This window comes from Prunus persica, chromosome G2, assembly GCF_000346465.2.
Source record: "Prunus persica cultivar Lovell chromosome G2, Prunus_persica_NCBIv2, whole genome shotgun sequence".
Lineage (NCBI taxonomy): Eukaryota > Viridiplantae > Streptophyta > Magnoliopsida > Rosales > Rosaceae > Prunus > Prunus persica.
In genome coordinates, this window is record NC_034010.1 from 28,602,532 (window position 1) to 28,623,800 (window position 21,269).

A 21,269-nucleotide genomic window follows, 5' to 3' on the forward strand; every position below is an offset into this window, starting at 1 on the left:
TACGTTCCTTGTATTGTATTCTTTCAATAATACTTGCACTTAAATAAATAAACTTAATAAAACCCACACCCCCAACTATTCATAGTGGTACTAGTTTTATAGTTAATCGTCTGCAATCCTCAATTGGCTGACTATGCCACGAGGAGAAGTAGCATGGGCACTGATATTATTATACGTACATCATGTTATGCTATGTCCTTTTTGAGTTCAAATACTAAGTAATTTATTAGTAAAGTAGTGATTCGGAAACAAACAGAGACATCTGACTCACAAATTGGACTTCGGAAAGCATTGAGAAGGAGCAATGCACTTAAAAAACTAGCAGCATTGCCATTCATATGCCCAGCCAGAATGTCATTTAAATGTTTATGACAAAAATTGTCTGCTCCTGTCCTGTTTTCTATACCAAAAAAATCAACTATGAAGCTGTAACTCGGCAAAAATAACAAATTTCATTTTCCAAATTTATAAGAAAATAATGGAAAGAAGATAAATACGATCACGTGGAGCACAGAGCAGGCCACGTGTTGAGGTTGAACCAAGGCTCCAACCTTGCCATGTGCTTCCTCAATTATTATTTTATTAATTGAGGAATTCATCTTTCAGACTGGCCGGGCCCTATGATGATGAGACTGTTTTTCTCATGGCAGGACCATTTTCTTAATCAATACTTCCAAGGTGACCTATCAAACTCTGGTTGTCCTCATATCACTTTTGAGTGGCCTATTAGACCTTCAAACTCTCGTCAAGTCAAGTTTTCACTATTATGTGGTTTTAACTTTTGACAATAACGATATTTTATATTAGTTTAATCATGTAATATAAAGAGCCGAACATACTGTCTTAATCAACTAACCTAATTTATATATATTTCTCGAATGGATTTGCAGCCCGAAAAGAAGGCCATCTTTTGGGTAATCAAAATCTAAAAATAAAGAGCAGGGCCGTTTTACTTACCAAAAAAAGGAGGGGTAATTTCCGTCATTTAAACTCCGCGACGCATTATTAACCTTTTTAAAAGCGGAAAGTAAACCGTAATGCGATTCAGATATCTTTCTTGAAACATATAACGACTGCATTAAATCCATTACAGCGAAGCTTCTTATTTTGTTTCTGCAATAACATTTTTTTATTTGTATCTTTTGCTGCCCTGAGTCTTCTTCTTCAAAGTCTACGAAGTATCTACTACTTACAGCTAGATATGAGATTTAACAGCTAGACGGCATTTTAGTTGCATTTCAGAATATTCATGTGTTATTTTCAAAGAAAAATACCTTACTTGGACTTCTAACCATACCAGCCTAATTCTTTCGGTGAATAAGCTCAGAAAGGCAGGCATTGTTTGCTAAAGTCTTAGACGAAGACAGTGACTTGGATTTCTGAGATCTGAAAACTCAACAAGACTCAAGAAGACTGAAAAACATGTTCAAGTCATGGAGCAAGAAGAAGAAGATAAAAGCTATATTCCAACTGCAGTTTCAGGCAACGCAGGTATGATTTTCGACACATATAAACTAAATCATCTTCTTTCCTGCTACTACTTATTCTCAATGGGTTGGAAGTTTCAATTTTTTGTATTCAAACGAGTTCATCTGAAATGTGATCTACAGAGACAAGATTTATCATACCTGGTTTCTTCCTGACCATTTTCATCTCAGGTGCCGAAATTGAAAAAGCCTGCTTTGATGTTGTCTTTGGTGCCGGACGACGTCGGAAAGCCGACGGTGAAACTAGGAAAAGCTGCAGTTCAGGATGGAACCTGTATTTGGGAGAATCCAGTTTATGAATCAGTGAAACTCATTGAGGAATCAAAAACGGGAAAACTGAAAGAGAAGATTTATCACTTCATTGTTTCAACTGTATGGAAGAATATATTGTTTTGAGAGTTTTTCTTTTTCTCACTTTGCCTTTTTGTTTCTGGGCTTCTTTGGTATGTTCTAATTCTAATGGGTTATTGCAGGGCTCATCAAAAGCTGGTTATCTTGGAGAAGCCTCAATTGATTTTGCAGATATTGTGGCAGAAACTGAAACCCTTACAGTCATTCTGCCCCTTAAATTTGCAAACTCTGGTGTAGTTTTACATGTCAGTCCTCTCTATTTCTCTCTCTGAAACACACACACGCACTCGAGAAATTCTCATGATTTAACACAACTAGTTCTGTCTGTTCTCAGAACAAAACAAAACTTCAATGTCATTGACTTGAAAAAAAAAAAAAAAAACCTAATACTTACGAAAATTATTGAGACAGGTAACAATTCACAGGATTCAGGAAGATGGTGATCAAAGGTGACAATCAACACTAACACATGATTCTTTCCTCTTCTCTAACTTTTATGTGTATTTTAATTTTCTTTTGCTTTCCCCTTCTGCTAGTTAATAATAATAAAATTTATCTAATCTCAGAGAAATTGAAGAAGGTGATGATCCGACCCTTTCACGCCATAGCAGCATGGACAACCAAAACAGCAATTGGGATACAGATGGAAGCAACCACCTCAGTTTTACGGAAGTACGGTATTTTCTAGCATTTTCTTTTAACGCAGTTCAGACGGGATGAAATTATTAAAATGAACTTAACACAGATGTATTTCATGTTGTTGAACAGAATGGAGCCAGTGACAAAACCACTAATGGTCATCAGGATGCTGCCAGTTCCCTGTCACCCCTTGAACAAAACTCCATGCCTCAAAACGGAAACAACGGTGCCACCGCAAGAAAAAACCATATGCGTCAAAAATCAAGCTTGGATTGGTCATCAGATGGAAGTTTATTTGATTCACCAAATAGTGTTGAAGACAAGCTTCCAACCGAAAGGGTGCAAGCGGGTTCAGATGATTCCATTGAAAAACTCAGAAATGAAATTGCTATTCTTATGAGGCAGGCAGACCTATCAGAACTGGAGTTACAGTCTCTTCGGAAACAGATGGCCAAAGAGAGTAAACAAGGACAGAATCTCTCAAGACAAGTTATTAGCCTTAAAGAGGAGAGAGATGCACTCAGAACAGAATGCGAACAACTTAAGTCCTCGCAGGGACGTAGCGATGGGGAACAGGCTTTCAAAAAGTTGCAGCCCGAGACCAAGGATACAAGAGAACAGTTAGAAGCAATGAAGCAAGAGCTTAATTTTGAAAAGAAAGTTAGAACCAATCTTCACTTGCAACTGCAGAGGACACATGATTCAAATTCTGAGTTAGTCCTAGTGGTGAAGGATCTTGAAGACGCGTTGGAGAAGAAAAAAAGGGAAGTATCTGATCTTTCAAGCAAGTTAGAAACTGAAAAGAATTCCAAAGTGATGGGTAAAATGTTTGAGGATGAATTCCAAAAATCTGCAGGGAAACTGACTAAGAAGCACAGTGATGTCCAGGAAGTAGAATCCTTGAAGCTTAAGATCAGAGAACTTCTTAGTGAAATAGACACCCAAGAGAAGAAGAGGGAAGAGCAAGATGCGCATATAAAACAGCTCACCTTGGACTATGACCTTTTAAAGCAGGACAACTGTGGCATCTCTTTGAAGTTAGATCGTAACCAAGAAAGACTACGAACAGAGATGGAAAATGAGCGGGCAGGCTATATAGCTACTATAAAAGAGCTTGAATCTCAGTTAGAGAGATCAGAAGAAACAATTGAGAAGCAAGCACATGAATTTGCAGAGTGTTTGATCTCCATTCAGGAACTTGAAAGTGAGGTTAAGTCTTTGGAGATGGAACTGGAGACGCAGGCCAAGGGGTTTGAAGAGAAACTGGAGGCCATGACATGTGCCAAGGTTAAGCAAGAACAGAGGGCCATCCAAGCAGAGGAAGCATTGAAAAAGACAAGGTGGAATAATTCTGTTACAGCTGAGCGTCTTCAAGAGGAGTTTAGAAGGCTTTCTGTGGAAATGACATCTAAGGTTGATGAAAATGAGAAGCAGGCCACAAAAGCACTGGCAGAAGCTAATGAACTGCGTCAGCAGAACAGAATTCTGGAAGATATGCTCCAGGAAGCCAATGAAGAGTTAGAGCTGATCAAGGACCAGAATGAAGTAAGATTGCAAGATCTTGTCAACCAGATTGATGTGAAAGCAAAACATATAGAGCAGATATCATTGGAACTAGACAATAAATCCAAGCTCCTTGAACATGCGAAAAAGCATAAGGAGGAAGAACATGAAGCTCTCTCAATGAAAATGCAAATGCTCAAAGCTGAGATAGAAAGGCTCACAGAAGAGAATTCTAACTCCACAAAACAGGAGGAAGAGAAATTGAGAGGAGATTTGAAACAAATGAACAAACTAATTGCTGAAAATGAGATGCGGATCCAGTGTTTGAATGTTGAAAAGGATAATTTGGAGAAAATATTTGCTTCAGCAAAGCAGGAAGCAGAGAAAACACAAGAAGAACTTACCAATATGAGATCTTTAAAAGAAGAGAAGGAAACGACAATCACTTATCTGAAGTCAGAAGTGGAAAACCTGAGGACCCAGCACAAGGAGTTCAAGGATACCTTGTATAAGGAAGCATTGGCAAAAGAAAGCTTGAGGAAACAAATATCTCAGTTACAGGGTAAAAGGTACAAGCATTCAATCAATCAAACTTTGACTTCATCTCTGCTTATCCCAACTAATTATCCAATTATACCATTCCATCTACATACCAGCTGTTTATTGTTTTTTATTTTTGAGTTTTGATCAAAGTATGCATGTAGATGTGAGCAAAAAGAACTACTGTCACCAGTAAAGAAGTAGAGTGCAACTTTACAGAATAGCCATTTGTTAACTTTTCATTGTATTTCACAGGAAAACAGAAGATTGCTCAGAGAAAAAGTTGAAAGCCGCCACTTTCCATACCAGTGATGAGAATAATTTTACAGACTTGCTGACTGAATTGACATTACTGAAGGAAAGAAACAAATCTATGGAAAAAGAACTAAAGGATATGCAAGAAAGATATTCAGAGATAAGTCTCAGATTTGCAGAGGTTGAAGGTGAACGGCAACAACTTGTAATGACTGTGCGTAACCTCAGAAGCAGTAAGAAGAACTAGCATCCTCTGAGATGTTGAGCCTTGGGAACTGTACAGATTACGGAATTGCAGCTGGGGACCTCATACTTCACAACCAGCTTGGGAATTGGAAGCTTTCTTAGTAGTTTTCTTCTCTCCACAGTTTCAAACATCACCAAGCAACATGGCAGGGGTTGGATTTTGGACAACCTAAAGATCTCTCATTTCGACTACTACTGTTTGTTCTTGGCTGTCTTGAGCTCTCTCAACCTGCTGTTCTTCCTCCTCGTGGCGAAGTAATTTGTTTACAATGCAGACACGACAGAACCGAAAGGAGACTTTGCCAAACAAACCTCCTCCTCAAGCTCAAACCGAAGCCTCAAATCCTTTACTTGTAAGCTGATAAAAATTTTCTTGTGTTTGTACAAAGGAAAACCCAAAGCTATATGAAGATATAATAAACTTGAAGGCAAGTTTTCAAACCTAAACAGGTTGCAGTGTCCTTTAATTAATTAATTGCCACTTTCATATCCCAATCCAAACTATCTTATTTCTAAGAGTAAGTCTTATAAAAGACCTTCACGGAACTCTAGTTTTCCAACGTGAGACTAATTTCGACTTAGGCTTCATTCTTGTGAGTCAAGCATTTGCCAAACTTCCAATGGATGCAGCCTTCCAATGTATGTACTTATGAACTCTATCAGTTCTTATCCAATTTGTGATTTTTGTTTCCCTCCTCTAGCTCTATTTCACTCTCCATTGACCCTCCATTATTCCCAAAATACCCCTACCTTGACTCCTTGCTTTCTCTTTTCCTTTCTCCTTACCCAACCTAGCCCTCATATTTTTTTTCACCCCAAAAAAAAAAAAAAAAAAAACAACAATTGCAGAACCTGTCAAGTTCTTGATTGAATCACACATCACACGCATATTTTTCATTAATTAAAATATAACTACTAATTAAAGTAATTAAAAAAGAGAAATCCAAATTATGCTATTAAAAAGGTATAGTTATTTAAAAAACATAACTACTATCCGAGGTATAGCTACTGTCCCCTTTTGATTTTTTACTTTTCCAGAGTTATTACCCGTATAAAGAATTTAACATTTTCCTATTTAATACTCGTATTATACACTTACATACGTATTTGTCAATAATACTTTCGTTTTCCGTATACATCTTAAAGACTTGGTATAATGCACTTTTTTTAATATGTAAAAGCAAACGTATAATACAAGTATTGTACACATATGTATTTATTTTAATTATTATTTACTATTTACTATTTACTAAGTAATTTACGAAATCAGTAAAATATTTAAATATTCACTAAATAAATAATAATTAAAACATACTTACTAATTAAAGTAATTAAAAAAAGGCTAAGGTATTTCTTAATTACATCTATATATATAAAGCAAAAGGCAGAGAATGGTGAAACATTAAACCAGAAAATGCCCTTGGTTAATGCAAACATTAAGAATTAAAATTATTAATTAAATGAGGATAATATAGTAATTTCACACTTTTTCATATTTAAAAAAAATTAAAATTAAAACAAAAATCAGATAATGGATCCTATTTTTATGGAACACAACTACCCATTATCTTTTTTAATTCTAAAATAAATTTAAATTATATAAATAAATAAAAAAGTCTCTCCTAGGCGCGTGCAGAGAGGCTAGTATATTAAATTAAAGAAGTTGGCCAAAAAAAAAAAAGTAAAGAAACTAATTTTATATTTTTATATATTTAAAAAAAAAAGAAAAAACAACCTCTCCTTATGAAAGTTCGTTGGCACAGGTCTGCATCTCCCTAAGAAAATAACTCTGCCTAAGAAATTTCGTCGGGAGAGGTTTTAAAAAAAAATAAATATAAACTCAGTATCTTTAGGTCAATAATTTTTTTTTTAAAAAAAAATTTGTAATTAAATAATATCTTAGCCTGATTTAATTACTTTAATTAATAATTATGTTCTAACTATTATTTCTCTAGCGAATAATTAGTATTAAATATTTTAATTAACTTCATAAATGATATCACTAAATAAATAGTATTTTGTGTTTTTAAATTTTTTTAATAAAACTCTTAAATACTAATTATTTACTAAGTAAACAATGGCTATACTTTTAAAATAGTCTATTTATAGAGTATAGCCGCTCGGCTATACGCTTTAAAATAAATAAACAAATAAATTGGGCTGCCCAGGCGCTATGCGGGTCCTTTAAAATTAAATTTTTAAAAAAGTATAGCCGCGCGGCTATACTATCTAATGGTTTCTTTGAAAAAGAAAATTATTTCTCCCTAATTTTCATTTATTAATAAGACTAATCTAGAGCATTATCCATTACTATTAGCCTATTACCCGAGCATTATCAAGACATAGATTGTGTGCAGGAATAGACATTACTTTCTCATGACAGTTCATCGCTCTCCAATTAGAATCCATCTGGGAGTACGAAGGATGAAGATCTAGGATTCATAAATTTTCATGAATATTGTACCATGTTCATTATAGTTAACATAATTTTTTTTGTATCAGCATTACTCATTCATTCATGATATTCGTCTAGAGAATCTAATATACAACTTTTTTCAATGTGCAAATTTGGTTAATGAAAACAGAGATGTCTATCATAAAATTGGGACACTGAAGTAGTTCGAGTTCAGTTAATTGTCAGTAGTGATCAATAAGACGTGGGTAGCCACTAACACGAGAGAGAGAGAGAGAGAGAGAGAGAGAGAGAGAGAGAGAGAGAGAGAGAGAGAGAGAGAGATATGCATGCAAAGTTTCTTCGCAAATTAAGACATGGACGAGGCAAAAAAGCACATTAGAGAATACAAGAAGTTGTGACATGAGTTTCTAGTTACTAGCTGTTCAATATTTTTGGCCACACGTCTAGCATGGCCATTGGCCACTAATTTATTTAAAAATGTTATGCTCAAGCAGACTGATAAGAGGCCAATTATATTCCAACGATTTTGTGATATCAATACTAATTACAGCAGAATCAGAACTGGCAGAAGGTATCCATTCAGAAACCGACATGCAACATATATCATTTTAATGTTCCATCCAGCCCAGGAAAATATAAAAAGAAACATCTGCACCAACATACCTAGCCCTGTCGTGTTTGAATCTAAAACTTTTTCCTCAGACCATGACTTCCATCACTCCAGACCAGCTTAGTTTGGCTTCCGCTATCATTCATTGCAAAAGATAGTGTCTGCAGTTGATCAAGTGAATAAATAAATTAATTGATATCAGTATGAAACCATCAAAGACAGGAATGCCACCTATGCAAGTGAATTATAATAAAACAAAATTCATACTATCAAAATGCCAAAAGGAATACTAGACAACCTGTCTCGCTCTCTTATCAGCAGGTGTCCATGCGGTAAGAGGAGGTGCTGAACCTTTTTCTTTCTTGGATGAGCTTGATGATTGTAAAGGTCGCTTCTGCCTCTTTGTTTCTGGTAATTTTCTCGGAGTGTTACCACCTTGGTACTTGAAAAACTCAATAATTGACGGACTTCTTCTCTTGGTAACTTTCGATACATTCCCTAAATAACCCAAACTAGGTCCAGATAAGTCATGTGGAAGGGACTGTTGACGCAACCTGCTCTTTTCCTTGATTCTGTTCAGAAACTCTATTGTCCAGGGAGTATTTTGTTGTGAATTGCCTGAACGGAGAGCATTTTTGAGTGGTGTTCCTCCATACTGTGATATATCATTCTCGTGGAGATGTAGCCCTTGGGATTTTCCACCGGACCTCTGCATAAAACTCTCCTCTAAGGGCTTGTTACGGTGTCTCAATGAGAAAACATCGTGTTCAAGATCCGTATCTGAGTTATTGTTGGCTCCAACTTGCGAACTTTTTCTTGGGTCTTTTACAGAATGCCAAACAGTTGAACTTGAGTTGATTTCAGCAGCTGTTGGGAAAGTACGGTGACTGCTTGAATCAAATGACAATTTTCTCGCAGCTTTAGACTTCCTTGTGGAATCTATTTCCAACTCAGGCATCAAAGATGAGAATTTCATGGAGTTGGCAATGGAAGAAAAGTCCTCATCTAATACAGGACTCTCTGTTAGGTCAATAACTTCCCCTCTTAGGTCCTCATGCAGAATCTCAGAGTTCTTCATGGTATTCAAATCAAATTTGTTCATGATAGGCATATTTGATCGGTGTTTCTGGCCTGATAGCTTACCCTCCGAAGATAAACAAGACCTTTTTATCTCGTTTAATGACTGAGGCCCTTTGGCGATCTGAGAATCATATGTCTCAAGAACCCTAAAAGGACTCATCATCATATCCATATCCAAACCCTGTTCTTGATCAAGCAAATCATTCTGAGAGAACTTAGGCCTTCTGAACTCATCATGTCTTTTGGGGCTTTTTGACATACATGAATCAGAATCAGGTAGCTTGGAAATTGTAGAAGGATCCAAGATGCCATCAGTGAATCGGTTTAACTGCTCCAGGTGCAATAAGCTATTCATTTGTATCTCATATTTGTCAGGGCTACCATTGTATTTTCGTCTCTTTCTGAATCTTCCTGAATCCGGACCTGAAGACACTGAAGAGGAGCAGTCTGTCATAATTGATTTAGAATCTTCCAGTTCACCATATTTGCATAAAGCACTGAATAGTGTGATACTTTCATCAGGAACTTGATATTTTTGGATTGCACAGATCCTGGTTTCATAGGACCATTCAAGAAACTCTTTGAGCAAGCCTCCTGAAGACAGTATTGCATGAGCTGTCAAGGAATTTACCGAAGGAAACTTGGTAAGGAATGATTCTGCAAGAGTTTCCGATTCAGGCATTCGAGGATATATCCACCTAATCAACTTCGTGGCATATCCCATGCAGCTCAATATAATTTCATCAGTCAACTCAGATGAGTACGAGTTGAAAAGCTGCAAATCGATTCCCAGGCTCGCTGCGGCAGCATAAAGTCCATCTGAGGATTCCATTACAGTGGAAAGGAAGCTCTGTTCTCCCTCAAACACCTGTTAAAAGATAAAACACAAGAAACAAAAGAATTTATATCACTTCAGTGCGGCAAAGTAAATCAACTAGAATCTAGAATCTAAGGATGCTAAAGTTGACTCATTTGCCTTATGAGCTAAGCAAGAAATAAAGATTTAGCAAAGCAAATAAAAAAAGAGTAAAAACTGCAAAACATTGTAATGGTAACTACCATAATGCAGCCACTGAAAGTGAAACTCAGCAACGTCAAAACATTTGTGGCAATGTCCTCAATGCACAAAGGTAAGCATGAAGAAGCTTCATCAAGAGCAGTTGCTTTCTTTCCTATGTTTCTGCAATCATACCACACTAAACAAATTGCAGAACTGATTATAATATCCACAGGTAAATCTGAATCACGTTCTACAACTTGTGCCCCTTCTTTCTCCTTTGCAAGAATTTTTTGGTAGGTACTTCTTCTAGATACTATCATTTCCTTATCAAGATTTTGAGTGTTTACAATAATGACCATCTCAGGGAAAGACATCATGTTCTGTTGAGTAAGCTCAGTGTCCATTGCAGATGGCATAGAAGGGTTGGGTAGGGGCATACTCCTAGCTTCTATTTCATTTGCTGTTTCTTTAGATCTCATATCATTCTTTTCCTCACCAGGAAAAATGTTCAAGAGTTCCTTTGACTTCTGATCATTTATATTCCCAACTGGAGCAGATGTAGAATGAGACTGTTCTCCCTGTGCAAACAGCTTGCGTTATTTGTAGAGTGGTAAGTTTGAATTAATAAGCTATCCATACATGAAACAACATATAAACAATAAGATAAACAAGAGAGACAAATTCACATAAGTAACAAGTAATTGCAGGGAAAAACCTCGGTAAATGTAGCAGTGTTATCAACTTTGGTAACTGCACAATTGCTATTTTCACCAGTAGAGGCCTTCCGAGGATTCAAGAAAAAGTCAAAATCACTGAATTGGGACATAGACTCGAAAAATGATGAAGCCCTCTCAGCACTTCTTTTATCTCTATCCTCTCCCCTTTTTGGCTGTGGAAAATTGTCGTCTGATAGTTTGGCTGAACCATCTCCAAGATGACCAGCAAGCATGGGAATGCCATCAGAAAGCAACTCCTGAATTTCTTTGTTTTCTTCTGTGTTTAACCCATCTACAGTATCATCGGAGAAAGCAAAGTCATACACCAACTTTCCTTCATCATAGGAATCCCAATCAAAACAGGTGCTGAGTGAACTCATGTCCTCCAACATTTTCTGATGGGAGGAATAAGTCTGAAAATTGCATTTATCTTTCTCGAGAAGATGCCAATCCAAGTAAATCCTATCTGAAGCAGATAGGGGCTGCGGTTTTAAGTCATTTAGTGTTTCCTCAATAACAACATATAATGAACTTATCTTTTCATGATCAGAGAGAACAGGTACAGGCAATGATTTGAATGTTTCATCAACCAGGGCTAGCTCATGACTGACAATTAAAGTACTGAAGTTCACGTCGCTGTTAAACATCCAGTGACACGTTTCTGGTTCATTTGCTGTTTGTGCAGTAAAGAGGACTTCAAAATTCTGAGATGTGTCCAAATCAAGAATCTGAAATTCCTGAAAAACAACTGGGCTCATAGATTGAAAACAAGCACCTAAGGACACTCCTTGATATGCGATGTTTCCCTGAATCTGTGACATTTCCACCATGCTTAATAAGTCCATCTCAGGAGTAATGTCAAGGGACCCAACATCAGATCTAAGACACTGTTCTAATATCCCGTATTCCTTGGTACCCAAAAGCTCCTTGCCATTCAGTTTATCCTTTTGAGCCCAATGTTGGGGCTCAATATTTTCGTAAACAGAAAAAAGTTCATCCTCAACTGACAAACCTGTCAAAGTTTGCAGAGTTATCTCATTTGCTTCAAATAGAGGGAAAGTCTGATAAAAGTGCATTTGGTCCTTATAAGAACCATCATCTTCGAACAAATAAGCCTTTTGATCCATGGGATACTCTGAATGAAAGTCTTCAATTGTATGAACTGATTCATGAACTTCCCAAGGATACTCTATTGTAAGATTGAGCGTTTCCTGGAAGAAAAAGTCTACTTCATTAGCATCCCCCTCATAATATACAGTTAGGGATCAGAAACACATACCCTCAGACAAAATTTAATATCAGTACTTGTTAGCAATCAAGCTGACTAAGGAGAATACAACCTATAATTATTTCTAGATCCATCCCTTCCCTATCAAAGGGAAATTCCAAAAAATAAAATAAGTTTAAAAAACCTTAGAATCGCACTACCTAATATGACAATTATGAAAATAATTACGGTTATAATCATTACAACTGGCAAATATTATGTTTCACCATTAAAAATTTAATCACACATAAGACAGACAAGTCACTCAGGTTGGGAAGTGCCAGTGCTATTTATCCTGCATCAACTGATTGGAAAGACTGAAGCTTAGTACAATAGCAACTTATAACTGAATCATGAATTTTCAAGAGACATTTACTAGGTTAATTTGAGTCTCTTGAACTTCTGAAATAATCTGGATCTCCTCTTTCTCATAAATGTAAGCATTTTCCTGCACATAACAGACAAAAATATTATGTAAACATAGTAATTCTCATGTGGATGTGGAACCAAATTGTACATTACGAGATAGACATTCATTTTACCAAGAATACATCCAGCTCTTGTGTTTCAAATTGGAGTACGTTATACTTGATTGCATCTTTCTCTTCATCTGTTCTGCCATTATCCTTCTACAGTAACATAAGTTTGACTGTTCAGACCAGAACAAACATGATTACAGCTGTGAAATCTGAAAATGCCATTGTCATACTTTCCGAATTTCAATCTCCAGAGGACCGGAAGCAAAAGTGAGCTGATTCTCTAATTCCTTCTCCCTTTTGAGGACCTCGGCTTTCTGCAGAAGGTAATCAAAATATTATACGAATACCACTTAGCACAATTTTTACAGGTACTTTTGAATTGCTTCGAAATGTAATTACCAGAACTGCCTAAAATATAAGTTCAGTTTCAGAATTCATAATCTTCTATCAACTTTGACATCAAAGTAAGAGCTTCCCTATGAAGTTGTCAACTAGACAAACTGAAACCTTGAGGAAAAATAAAGGAGAGAAGAAAATATATACTTCGTGCAGTTAGCCTTCTTTTTAGATTTCCATACATCAAAAGTAAGACTAAAAATGAATAAAACAAAATATCTACGTAGCTTCTCATTGTCCCGTGGTATCCACATACTACATAGCGGAAAAATTGTACTCATAACAACATTTTGTAGCATAAGCAATGAGAAATTGAGAAACAAAAAAAGGATTTATAAATTTTCTTAGTTCTTAAATAATACTGTCAGCAACTAAAATCAATCAATCAGCAGTCGCTTCTTTAGTAATTTTCCTCTTTCTTTAAACGTTATTAGCAATTGCCATAATTAAATTTCAGAAAAATAGGAAAACAATTCAAGAGAATTATAGATTGAATTTTCCTATGTCCTCTTCTTCTAATACACAATACGCATAGCGGCCAAACAGAACCTATAAAGTTAGATTGAATAATCATTCTCGTAACTCTTTTTTTCATTTGAAGAAGAAGAAGCATGACAATCCTATAATTGAAAGCTTCATCCACAGGCAATTTCAAAATTAACTACATTGTGAATACTCATCAAATTCCTAATCAGTTACCTCTGAAAACTGTAGCCCATGGCTTCCGGATCCGAAACTTCTAGAAGTTGGAGACGAAGCGACAATCTCAAAGTCTGGAGCATCGAGATCGATACTCTGAGGAAGAACGTCGGAGAAGAACTTGGAGAGAGCGGTTTCGATCGGTAACCGTTCGATTTGGAGCGAAAATTCGAGGACCGAGTCGAAGTGGAGGAAATGGAGGCCATTGAAGGTTGAGAGATGAGAGTGAGCAAGGTGAGGGATTGGGAGGTGAAGGAAGGTTACGGTTTCTAGGGCTTGGATTGGAGTGACGGTGAAGTAGTCGATGTTGAGGTAGCGAGTTCGCATTTCAGCTTTCAAAATTTGAGAGCGAGAGAAACAACGGACTGGTTTTGGTTTTGGAATAATTAAATTTCGCGCTTTAAATTTCGGCCTCTAAAATTAATTAGGGTGGCGTGGTTTGTACGAACGTGCGCACTCCACGGTTATATACAGGTCATACTTGGGTCCTCAAAATTTGAGGACCGACCTGTTTGTTCATGTCGGTACCTATCCAAAATTTAAATGCCATAACCCAGTCTCAGCGTAATGTAATAAATCACTCATGGGATGACGGCTGGCTTCCAACTGTATGAGATTGTCCATCTGGCTGGCAACTGTATAAGATTGTCCATTACACAAAAGCAGTTCATGTGGCCTTAAAGCCACGTATAGCACATACCAGCTACGTGGCAGAAAACTAGACGTGGTTGGTTATTTGGGACGTGTCTCGCTCAGAGAGCGCCAGAGTGTTGCATTGCAAAGGCGGCAGAACCCTCTGTCAAAGCACCCTCTATAAAGCTTTGGTTTCCCTCTATCTGTTTTTGCAACTCTCTGTTCTGCAACATACTTGCAAAAGCACAACACAAAATCAGTTTTTTACTTGCGATCAAGTCTAATATTTTCACAGATTTGAACAATGGATTCTCATGATCAGGAGCACAACAGGGACCCCCAACATCTTGGTACACACCAAGGTAAAAACCTCATTATCCTACAAATGTTTGTCTTTTGTTTTTCTTTAATTTTTTCAAATGTCGGTTTGGTTATCTATCTGTTAATTTGAGTATCTTTGTGCGGTTGGTTGAAGGCGAAGATGAGGATCACCATGAGAAGAAATCGGTTTTGAAGAAGATGAAGGAGAAGGCAAAGAAGATAAAGGACACGCTCACAAAGCCTGGCCATGGCCATGATCATCAGGAAGGTCATATCCCTGATGATCATGATCTGGATGAGGAAGATGATGAAGCAGACGAAGACGCAGAAAAGCATGGTGCAACATGTAAGTTCCTTTGCGCTTGATTTCATTTCGACATATTAATGAATGATCAAGATTAAATGACCAAATTAGTCATATTATGTGCAGCAATTAGGAGCGGTGTTCCTGAGCAAGGAGACATTTTGAAGGTGCCTCAGGTCAAATTTGGAGACACCAAAGCCATTCATGATGATCTTGTAGGGTCAAATTTGGAGAGTACCGACGTCAAAATTAGTGATCCCATGAGGGATTATGTGCAACCAGAACCAGGGGTGATGCTGATGCATGATGATGTTCTTGAGCCAATGGATTACAGTGGCTCAACAATGGGATCTGTTCTTGGTGGGCATGAAGAAATTTCAGGGCAACCCAATGTTAATTTTGGAAGAACATCAGAAATGGGGGGAGGACTTCATGCCCCACAGAATACCCCTGTTTCTTCTTTGGGAGAGTACAAGTCCAAGGTCACTGACCCAGGTCACACTTTTGCTCATGGGAAGGAAGGGCATTTAGGTCAATCCAGGGTGGACACCACCCTTGTTTCTTCTTTGGGAGAGTATAAGTCCAAGGTCACTGACCCAAGTCAAACTTTTGCTCATGGGAAGGAAGGGCATTTAGGTCAATCCAGGGTGGACACCACCCCTGTTGCTTCTTTGGGAGAGTATAAGTCCAAGGTCACTGACCCAAGCCAAACTTCTGCTCATGGGAAGGAAGGGCGTTTTGGGAAGGAAGGGCATTTTGGTCAATCCAGGGTGGACACCACCCCTGTTGCTTCTTTGGGAGAGGACAAGTCCAAGGTCACTGACCCAAGCCAAACTTCTGCTCATGGGAAGGAAGGGCGTTTTGGGAAGGAAGGGCATTTTGGTCAATCCAGGGTGGACACCACCCCTGTTGCTTCTTTGGGAGAGTACAAGTCCAAGGTCACTGACCCAAGTCAAACTTCTGCTCATGGGAAGGAAGGGCATTTAGGTCAATCCAGGGTGGACACCACCCCTGTTTCTTCTTTGGAAGAGTACAAGTCCAAGGTCACTGACCCAAGTCAAACTTTTGCTCATGGGAAGGAAGGGCATTTAGGTCAATCCGGGGTGGACACCACCCCTGTTTCTTCTTTGGAAACTTTTGCTTCTGGGAACGAAGGGCATTTAGGGCAATCCAGGGTCAATTTGGAGCGACCAAGAGGATTGGAAGAGGATCCTAATCCACAGGCTTATACTCCTTCAAATTATCAGAACAAAGTCACTGATCCAACTAATGCAGGTAATTGTGGAATATTATATATTCTCTCTTTATCTTTTGCTACAAAATAATTTGTGATTCCATAACATGTGACAGGTGGTGAAGAAGTAGGAATTACACCAATTCTTCACTCCCTTGATAAGATGAATATCCATGATGGAACTGAGCAGAGCAGCTACACAGACAAAATTCCTTCTGCCCCATCTGCTATTGCTGACAAGGCAATCTCTGCAAAAAATGTTGTTGGTTCCAAGCTGGGATATGGGGGGAACAATGATCAACATGGAGATATTGAGCCTCAGGCTTGTACTGCTTCAAGTAATGCAGGTAAGTTCTATAGGACTAATAATGGCCCTCGTGGTTATGGCTTAATCTGTTTTAGACTAAGCTTAACATGTTTATGTTTTTGTTACTGCAAATCAATTTCCTATTTCCTGACATGGGCCTTCTGATTATGGCCTATTTGTTCTTAAACCAAGGACTTATTTCCTAACATGTGACAGGTGGTGGTGATGAACAAAAACCACACCAAAATCTGAGCACTGGAAGCCATGACCAGTTTTCTGCTGAGAGACCATCAAACCAGAGCAGCACCTATACTGAGAAAATTTCATCTGCCACATCTGCTATAGCCGACAAGGTAATATCTGCTAAGAACGTCGTCGCTTCCAAAGTCGGGTATGGAGGGAACAATGATGATGATCATCATCAGGAGGTTACAGCAAAGCCTGGTGGACCAACGTCGCCTGAACCGCATGGCAAAGGAGTTTCACAAAGCAAAGCCGGCCTAGACAAAGGAGTTTCTGTGAAGGACTATTTTGCTGAGAAGTTGAAGCCTGGCGAGGAGGACAGGGCTCTTTCTGAGGTGATATCAGAAGCTCTGCATAAGCCCAAGGCAGAGGACTCTGCTCGGCCTGTGGGGAAGGTGACCGAGTCGGAGGAAGTGACGAGGCGCTTGGGTCCAGATTGTGGAATTGAGAGGGTTGAGCAATCTAGCTATGGGAAGATTGTTTCTGATGCGGTTAAAGGCGCTGTTGGTTCATTGTTTGGGAAAGTTGATGAAAACCCTTCTTCTCAGCAGTCCACTGGTTCTTCAACCGGTAACAACTTGCGACATTTGTTCAAATTTAATCAGAAAATAATTAAATTTGGTTAGTTTGATAACAATATTGTGGTTCCATTTTGGTTGGTTTGTCGGCAGGTGGTACAGATGGTTTGTCCAGTTCTGGAAGTGGGGCAGCAGAGCACCCAAGTCTTCAGGGGTCGGGCAACTGAATGGAAGTTTGTGTTGGTGAATAAATTAATCCGAGACTAGAGAGATGGGATTGTTTGAAGTTTGTTTTTGTATGGGGTGTTATAATAGTGTTTGACAACCGACAAGGATTATGTGTTGTTGATAGTGAATTCCAACGTTTCAAAATGTTTGACGTGCGTATAATATGTATGATGAAAACAGGGGACAATCTGTTTCAGTTTCAACGTAGAGATGTTCCAGAATATGATTTGTGCAGTTCGTCAAATATTTGGGTCGTTCTGTTTTATTTTTTTGCAATAAAATGACAAAATTCCCTCCTTTTTCTGAGCAGCCAAACACTCAAAAACATCAATATCCCCAACAAACGAAGCTAGCTACAACACCTACACATAAAATTTCTTCAAGCAGAATACATAAATCGAAGTGTTACCTAATCAATCAGGAAAGATGAAATATGTGCTTCACTTATATAACAGGATGAATTGTGTGAAAGTAAAGTGGTCTACTATCGAGGAAATGATCAATATAGACTATAGATTATAGGGTATATTACAACTAATCAATGTCACCTAAACCGACATGAGATTAATGAGCATATCATCGTTACGATCTAATTTTCTATAAATGTTTCTTTTTACTTTTGACATGAGATGTTAGAAAGGAGGGAATCGAATCTAGGACCTTAGATGCATGATAAATACTTTTAATCACTTGAGTTACAAATTCCTTACATTTTATAAAATAAAAATCACAAAGAGAAAATACAAAAGTAAAATTTAGCCTAGTATTTAGTTTAAACTAGCCTCTCTGCACACCCTTCCGCGCATGCGAGAGGGTTTTTTTTTTTTTTATAATTAAATTTATTTTAGAATTAAAAAATATAATGGGTAGATGTGTTATATAAAAGTAGAATTCATTATCTGATTTTTCTTTTAATTTTAATTGTAATTTTTTTAATATAAAAAATGTGAATTTATTATATTATTTTTATTATTTAATTAATAATTTTAATTCTTAATGTTTAGATTAACAAGAATATTTTCTGATATTTTTAATGTTTTATCATTTTCTTTCTTTTGCTTTATATATATATATATATAATTAAAGGTAAAACTAGTCGTGATTAAACAAAAAACCAAAAAACAACCCTCTCTTTACAAGCGTGTCGTATGGTAATTGGAGCTTCACAGGGTGACTCTACTATCGGAACACAGAATCCGATTCCTCTCCCCCTCGCTCAAAGGGTTTCTCTCCTCCAGCTTCAATAGTTGAATTCCTCAATTGCGACAGCTAAAACCCTGGCGGGACTTCAGAGGCAAGCTTCAAGAGACTGATATCGCCTTTATCAGATTGCTTAATTCCAGGTAACTCAAAGTCCTCCTTCGCCTTCTTTCACACTTTGGAGATAGGCAGCTCAATGAACTGCCTCTGCTCGATTCACTACTGTTTGCGCAATTTGATCCCTCCAGTTTAATGGGCATCCATCAATTTGAGAATTCACAGCTTTTAAAGTTCTGCGTCCTTTTAATTATCGTTTTATTGGTGTGTTTCTTGGATTTATTAAGTACTGTAAAGTTGCAGAGATAATGGGTACCAACCATGAACTGTATATCTCTGTTTGGTCCAAGGGTTATTCAAAAGATTTCGTGTTATTTTGTCGTAGCACGAAAATTAAGTGATGGATGCTTTGGTGGGAATAAAGGGGATAATGGGCATGAGTTTATAGAGGAACCCTTGAAGAGAATATGGCGAAGTTCGGATTTTGATTCAGTTTTAGATGAGAAACAGAATGTTCCTGAGTATGAGAACCGTCCACGGGAGTATTTCTCACTGAGACGGAGTTTTTTCGAGAATGCGAAGATTCATACCAGGAGGGTTCTTGAAGTTCTTCAACAAGATGGCCCTGGGTTTGATACAAAAGCGGCTTTGGATGAGTTGCATATAGAGGTTTCAGGGCTTCTTGTGAGGGAAGTTCTCTTCAAAATTTTGAAACAAGTAAATTATGCCAGTAAAATGCGGTGTGCAAAGTTGGGGTATAAGTTTTTTGTGTGGTCTGGCCAGCTTGAAAATTACAGGCACACAGCAAACACATATCATTTAATGATGAAGATATTTGCAGATTGTGAGGAGTTTAAAGCAATGTGGAGGCTAGTTGATGAGATGATTGAGAAAGGATATCCAACTACAGCACAAACGTTCAACATTTTGATATGCACTTGTGGCGAGGCAGGCTTAGCTAAGAAAGTTGTGGAAAGATTCATCAAATCGAAGACATTTAACTATAGGCCATTTAAACACTCATACAATGCAATTTTGCACTCTCTTGTTGTGGTGAAGCAGTACAAGTTGATTGAGTGGGTATATCAACAGATGTTGGCAGACGGTCACTGCACAGATATTCTAACTTACAATGTTATGATGTATGCAAAATATAGATTGGGGAAGCTGGATCAATTTCACAGACTCCTTGAAGAAATGGGCAGGAGTGGATTCGCTCCAGATTTGCATACTTACAATATTCTTCTTCATGTCCTTGGTAAGGGAGACAAGCCACTTGCCGCGCTTAATCTTTTGAACCACATGAAGGAAGTCGGTTTAGATCCAAGTGTTCTTCACTTCACAACATTGATAGATGGACTAAGCAGGTCTGGAAATTTGGATGCCTGCAAGTATTTTTTTGATGAGATGATAAAGCATGAGTGCTTTCCTGATGTTGTTTGTTATACTGTAATGATATCGGGGTATATTGTGGCTGGGGAGCTTGAGAAGGCTCAAGGGGTGTTTGATGAGATGATCCCTAATGGGCAGCTTCCAAATGTATTTACATACAATGCTATGATTCGTGGCCTTTGTATGGCGGGAAAGTTTGAGGAAGCATGCTCCATGCTTAAGGATATGGAATCTAGAGGCTGCAATCCGAATTTCACTGTATACAGCACCCTAGTAAGTTATTTGCGAAATGCTGGGAAGCTTGCCAAAGCTCATGAAGTAATAACACATATGGTGGAGAAGGGGCAGTATACCCATCTACTTTCGAAGTTCAAGGGATATAGGAGATGTTGAAGCCGTAGATTCTGGTATTTGCAGTGTTTACTTGCAATCTCATAAGAAGAAACTAATTGATCCAGGTCAGTTAACATTATGTAGCTCCTGGCTATCTCAGTTTGACCTTGTACCTACAGATAAAGAAACTGATTCCTCCAGGGACCAGGTAACATTATGCAGCTCCTGGCTATCTCAGTTACACGATGTACCCACAACTTGTTTCTATTGTCTCTGAAGGACAAAAGTAAAGTATGCACAAGTTATTTTTTCTTCGTATTTTTGTAGCGCGAACAGTTTGTCCATGTGTTCTTCCCCCGCATACAGAAATGTCAGTATTGTTTTTATGGTCTTGTGAATTCAAAAGAACTAAATAGAGTACCAGACTGGTTTCACTTAGTCTAATGAAACATACATTATAGGTGCACATATGCATAGCTACATACATTTGTGTTTTTAGTCATATGAAGCAATAAATGGACAGTCCGTTATGTGTTTATGATCATACGAGTAAATTGGGTTTTGTTGCTTTCTCACACATTGATATCAGATATGACCTCTGCATTTAACCAAAAACATATTCTATTTCCTGCAATCGTCACAGTTATATAATACAAAAACTGAAATAATCACCTCTGTTTGGGCTACTTTTTATATTTTAATTTGGTTTCAAATGGGTTTTGCTGGACAAGATGTTTCCCATTCAAACATGCGAGTCGATATTTTATGTTGAAAAAGCAAGAATCACAAGCATTTGCCTAACAAGGACAAATGAA

At 37.7% G+C, this 21,269-nt stretch overlaps 4 protein-coding genes across 4 annotated transcripts; 3 read left to right on the forward strand and 1 right to left on the reverse strand.

Annotated features, from left to right (window-relative positions):
• Nucleotides 1,218-5,468, forward strand: LOC18784903 (putative leucine-rich repeat-containing protein DDB_G0290503). The gene is made up of 7 exons (XM_007220212.2): nt 1,218-1,491; nt 1,659-1,859; nt 1,961-2,083; nt 2,250-2,287; nt 2,405-2,510; nt 2,607-4,549; nt 4,776-5,468. The coding sequence occupies exons 1-7, from the start codon at nt 1,423-1,425 to the stop codon at nt 5,020-5,022; spliced, it is 2,727 nt and encodes a 908-aa protein (XP_007220274.1). The 5' UTR covers nt 1,218-1,422; the 3' UTR covers nt 5,023-5,468.
• LOC18786822 (protein SHORTAGE IN CHIASMATA 1) lies at nt 1,686-14,146 on the reverse strand. Its single transcript, XM_020556391.1, has 9 exons — nt 13,685-14,146; nt 12,820-12,903; nt 12,653-12,739; nt 12,487-12,558; nt 10,843-12,054; nt 10,187-10,705; nt 8,346-9,995; nt 8,101-8,208; nt 1,686-1,759 (listed from the first exon to the last, which is right to left on the reverse strand). The coding sequence occupies exons 1-8, from the start codon at nt 14,009-14,011 to the stop codon at nt 8,122-8,124; spliced, it is 4,038 nt and encodes a 1,345-aa protein (XP_020411980.1). The 5' UTR covers nt 14,012-14,146; the 3' UTR covers nt 1,686-1,759; nt 8,101-8,121.
• Nucleotides 14,520-17,769, forward strand: LOC18786412 (low-temperature-induced 65 kDa protein). The gene is made up of 6 exons (XM_007220173.2): nt 14,520-14,679; nt 14,793-14,984; nt 15,069-16,217; nt 16,293-16,523; nt 16,700-17,296; nt 17,398-17,769. Exons 1-6 carry the CDS (start codon nt 14,622-14,624, stop codon nt 17,469-17,471), a joined length of 2,301 nt encoding a protein of 766 aa, XP_007220235.2. The 5' UTR covers nt 14,520-14,621; the 3' UTR covers nt 17,472-17,769.
• Nucleotides 18,586-20,992, forward strand: LOC18786783 (pentatricopeptide repeat-containing protein At3g60050). The gene has a single exon (XM_020557838.1). It carries the CDS (start codon nt 19,051-19,053, stop codon nt 20,512-20,514), a length of 1,464 nt encoding a protein of 487 aa, XP_020413427.1. The 5' UTR covers nt 18,586-19,050; the 3' UTR covers nt 20,515-20,992.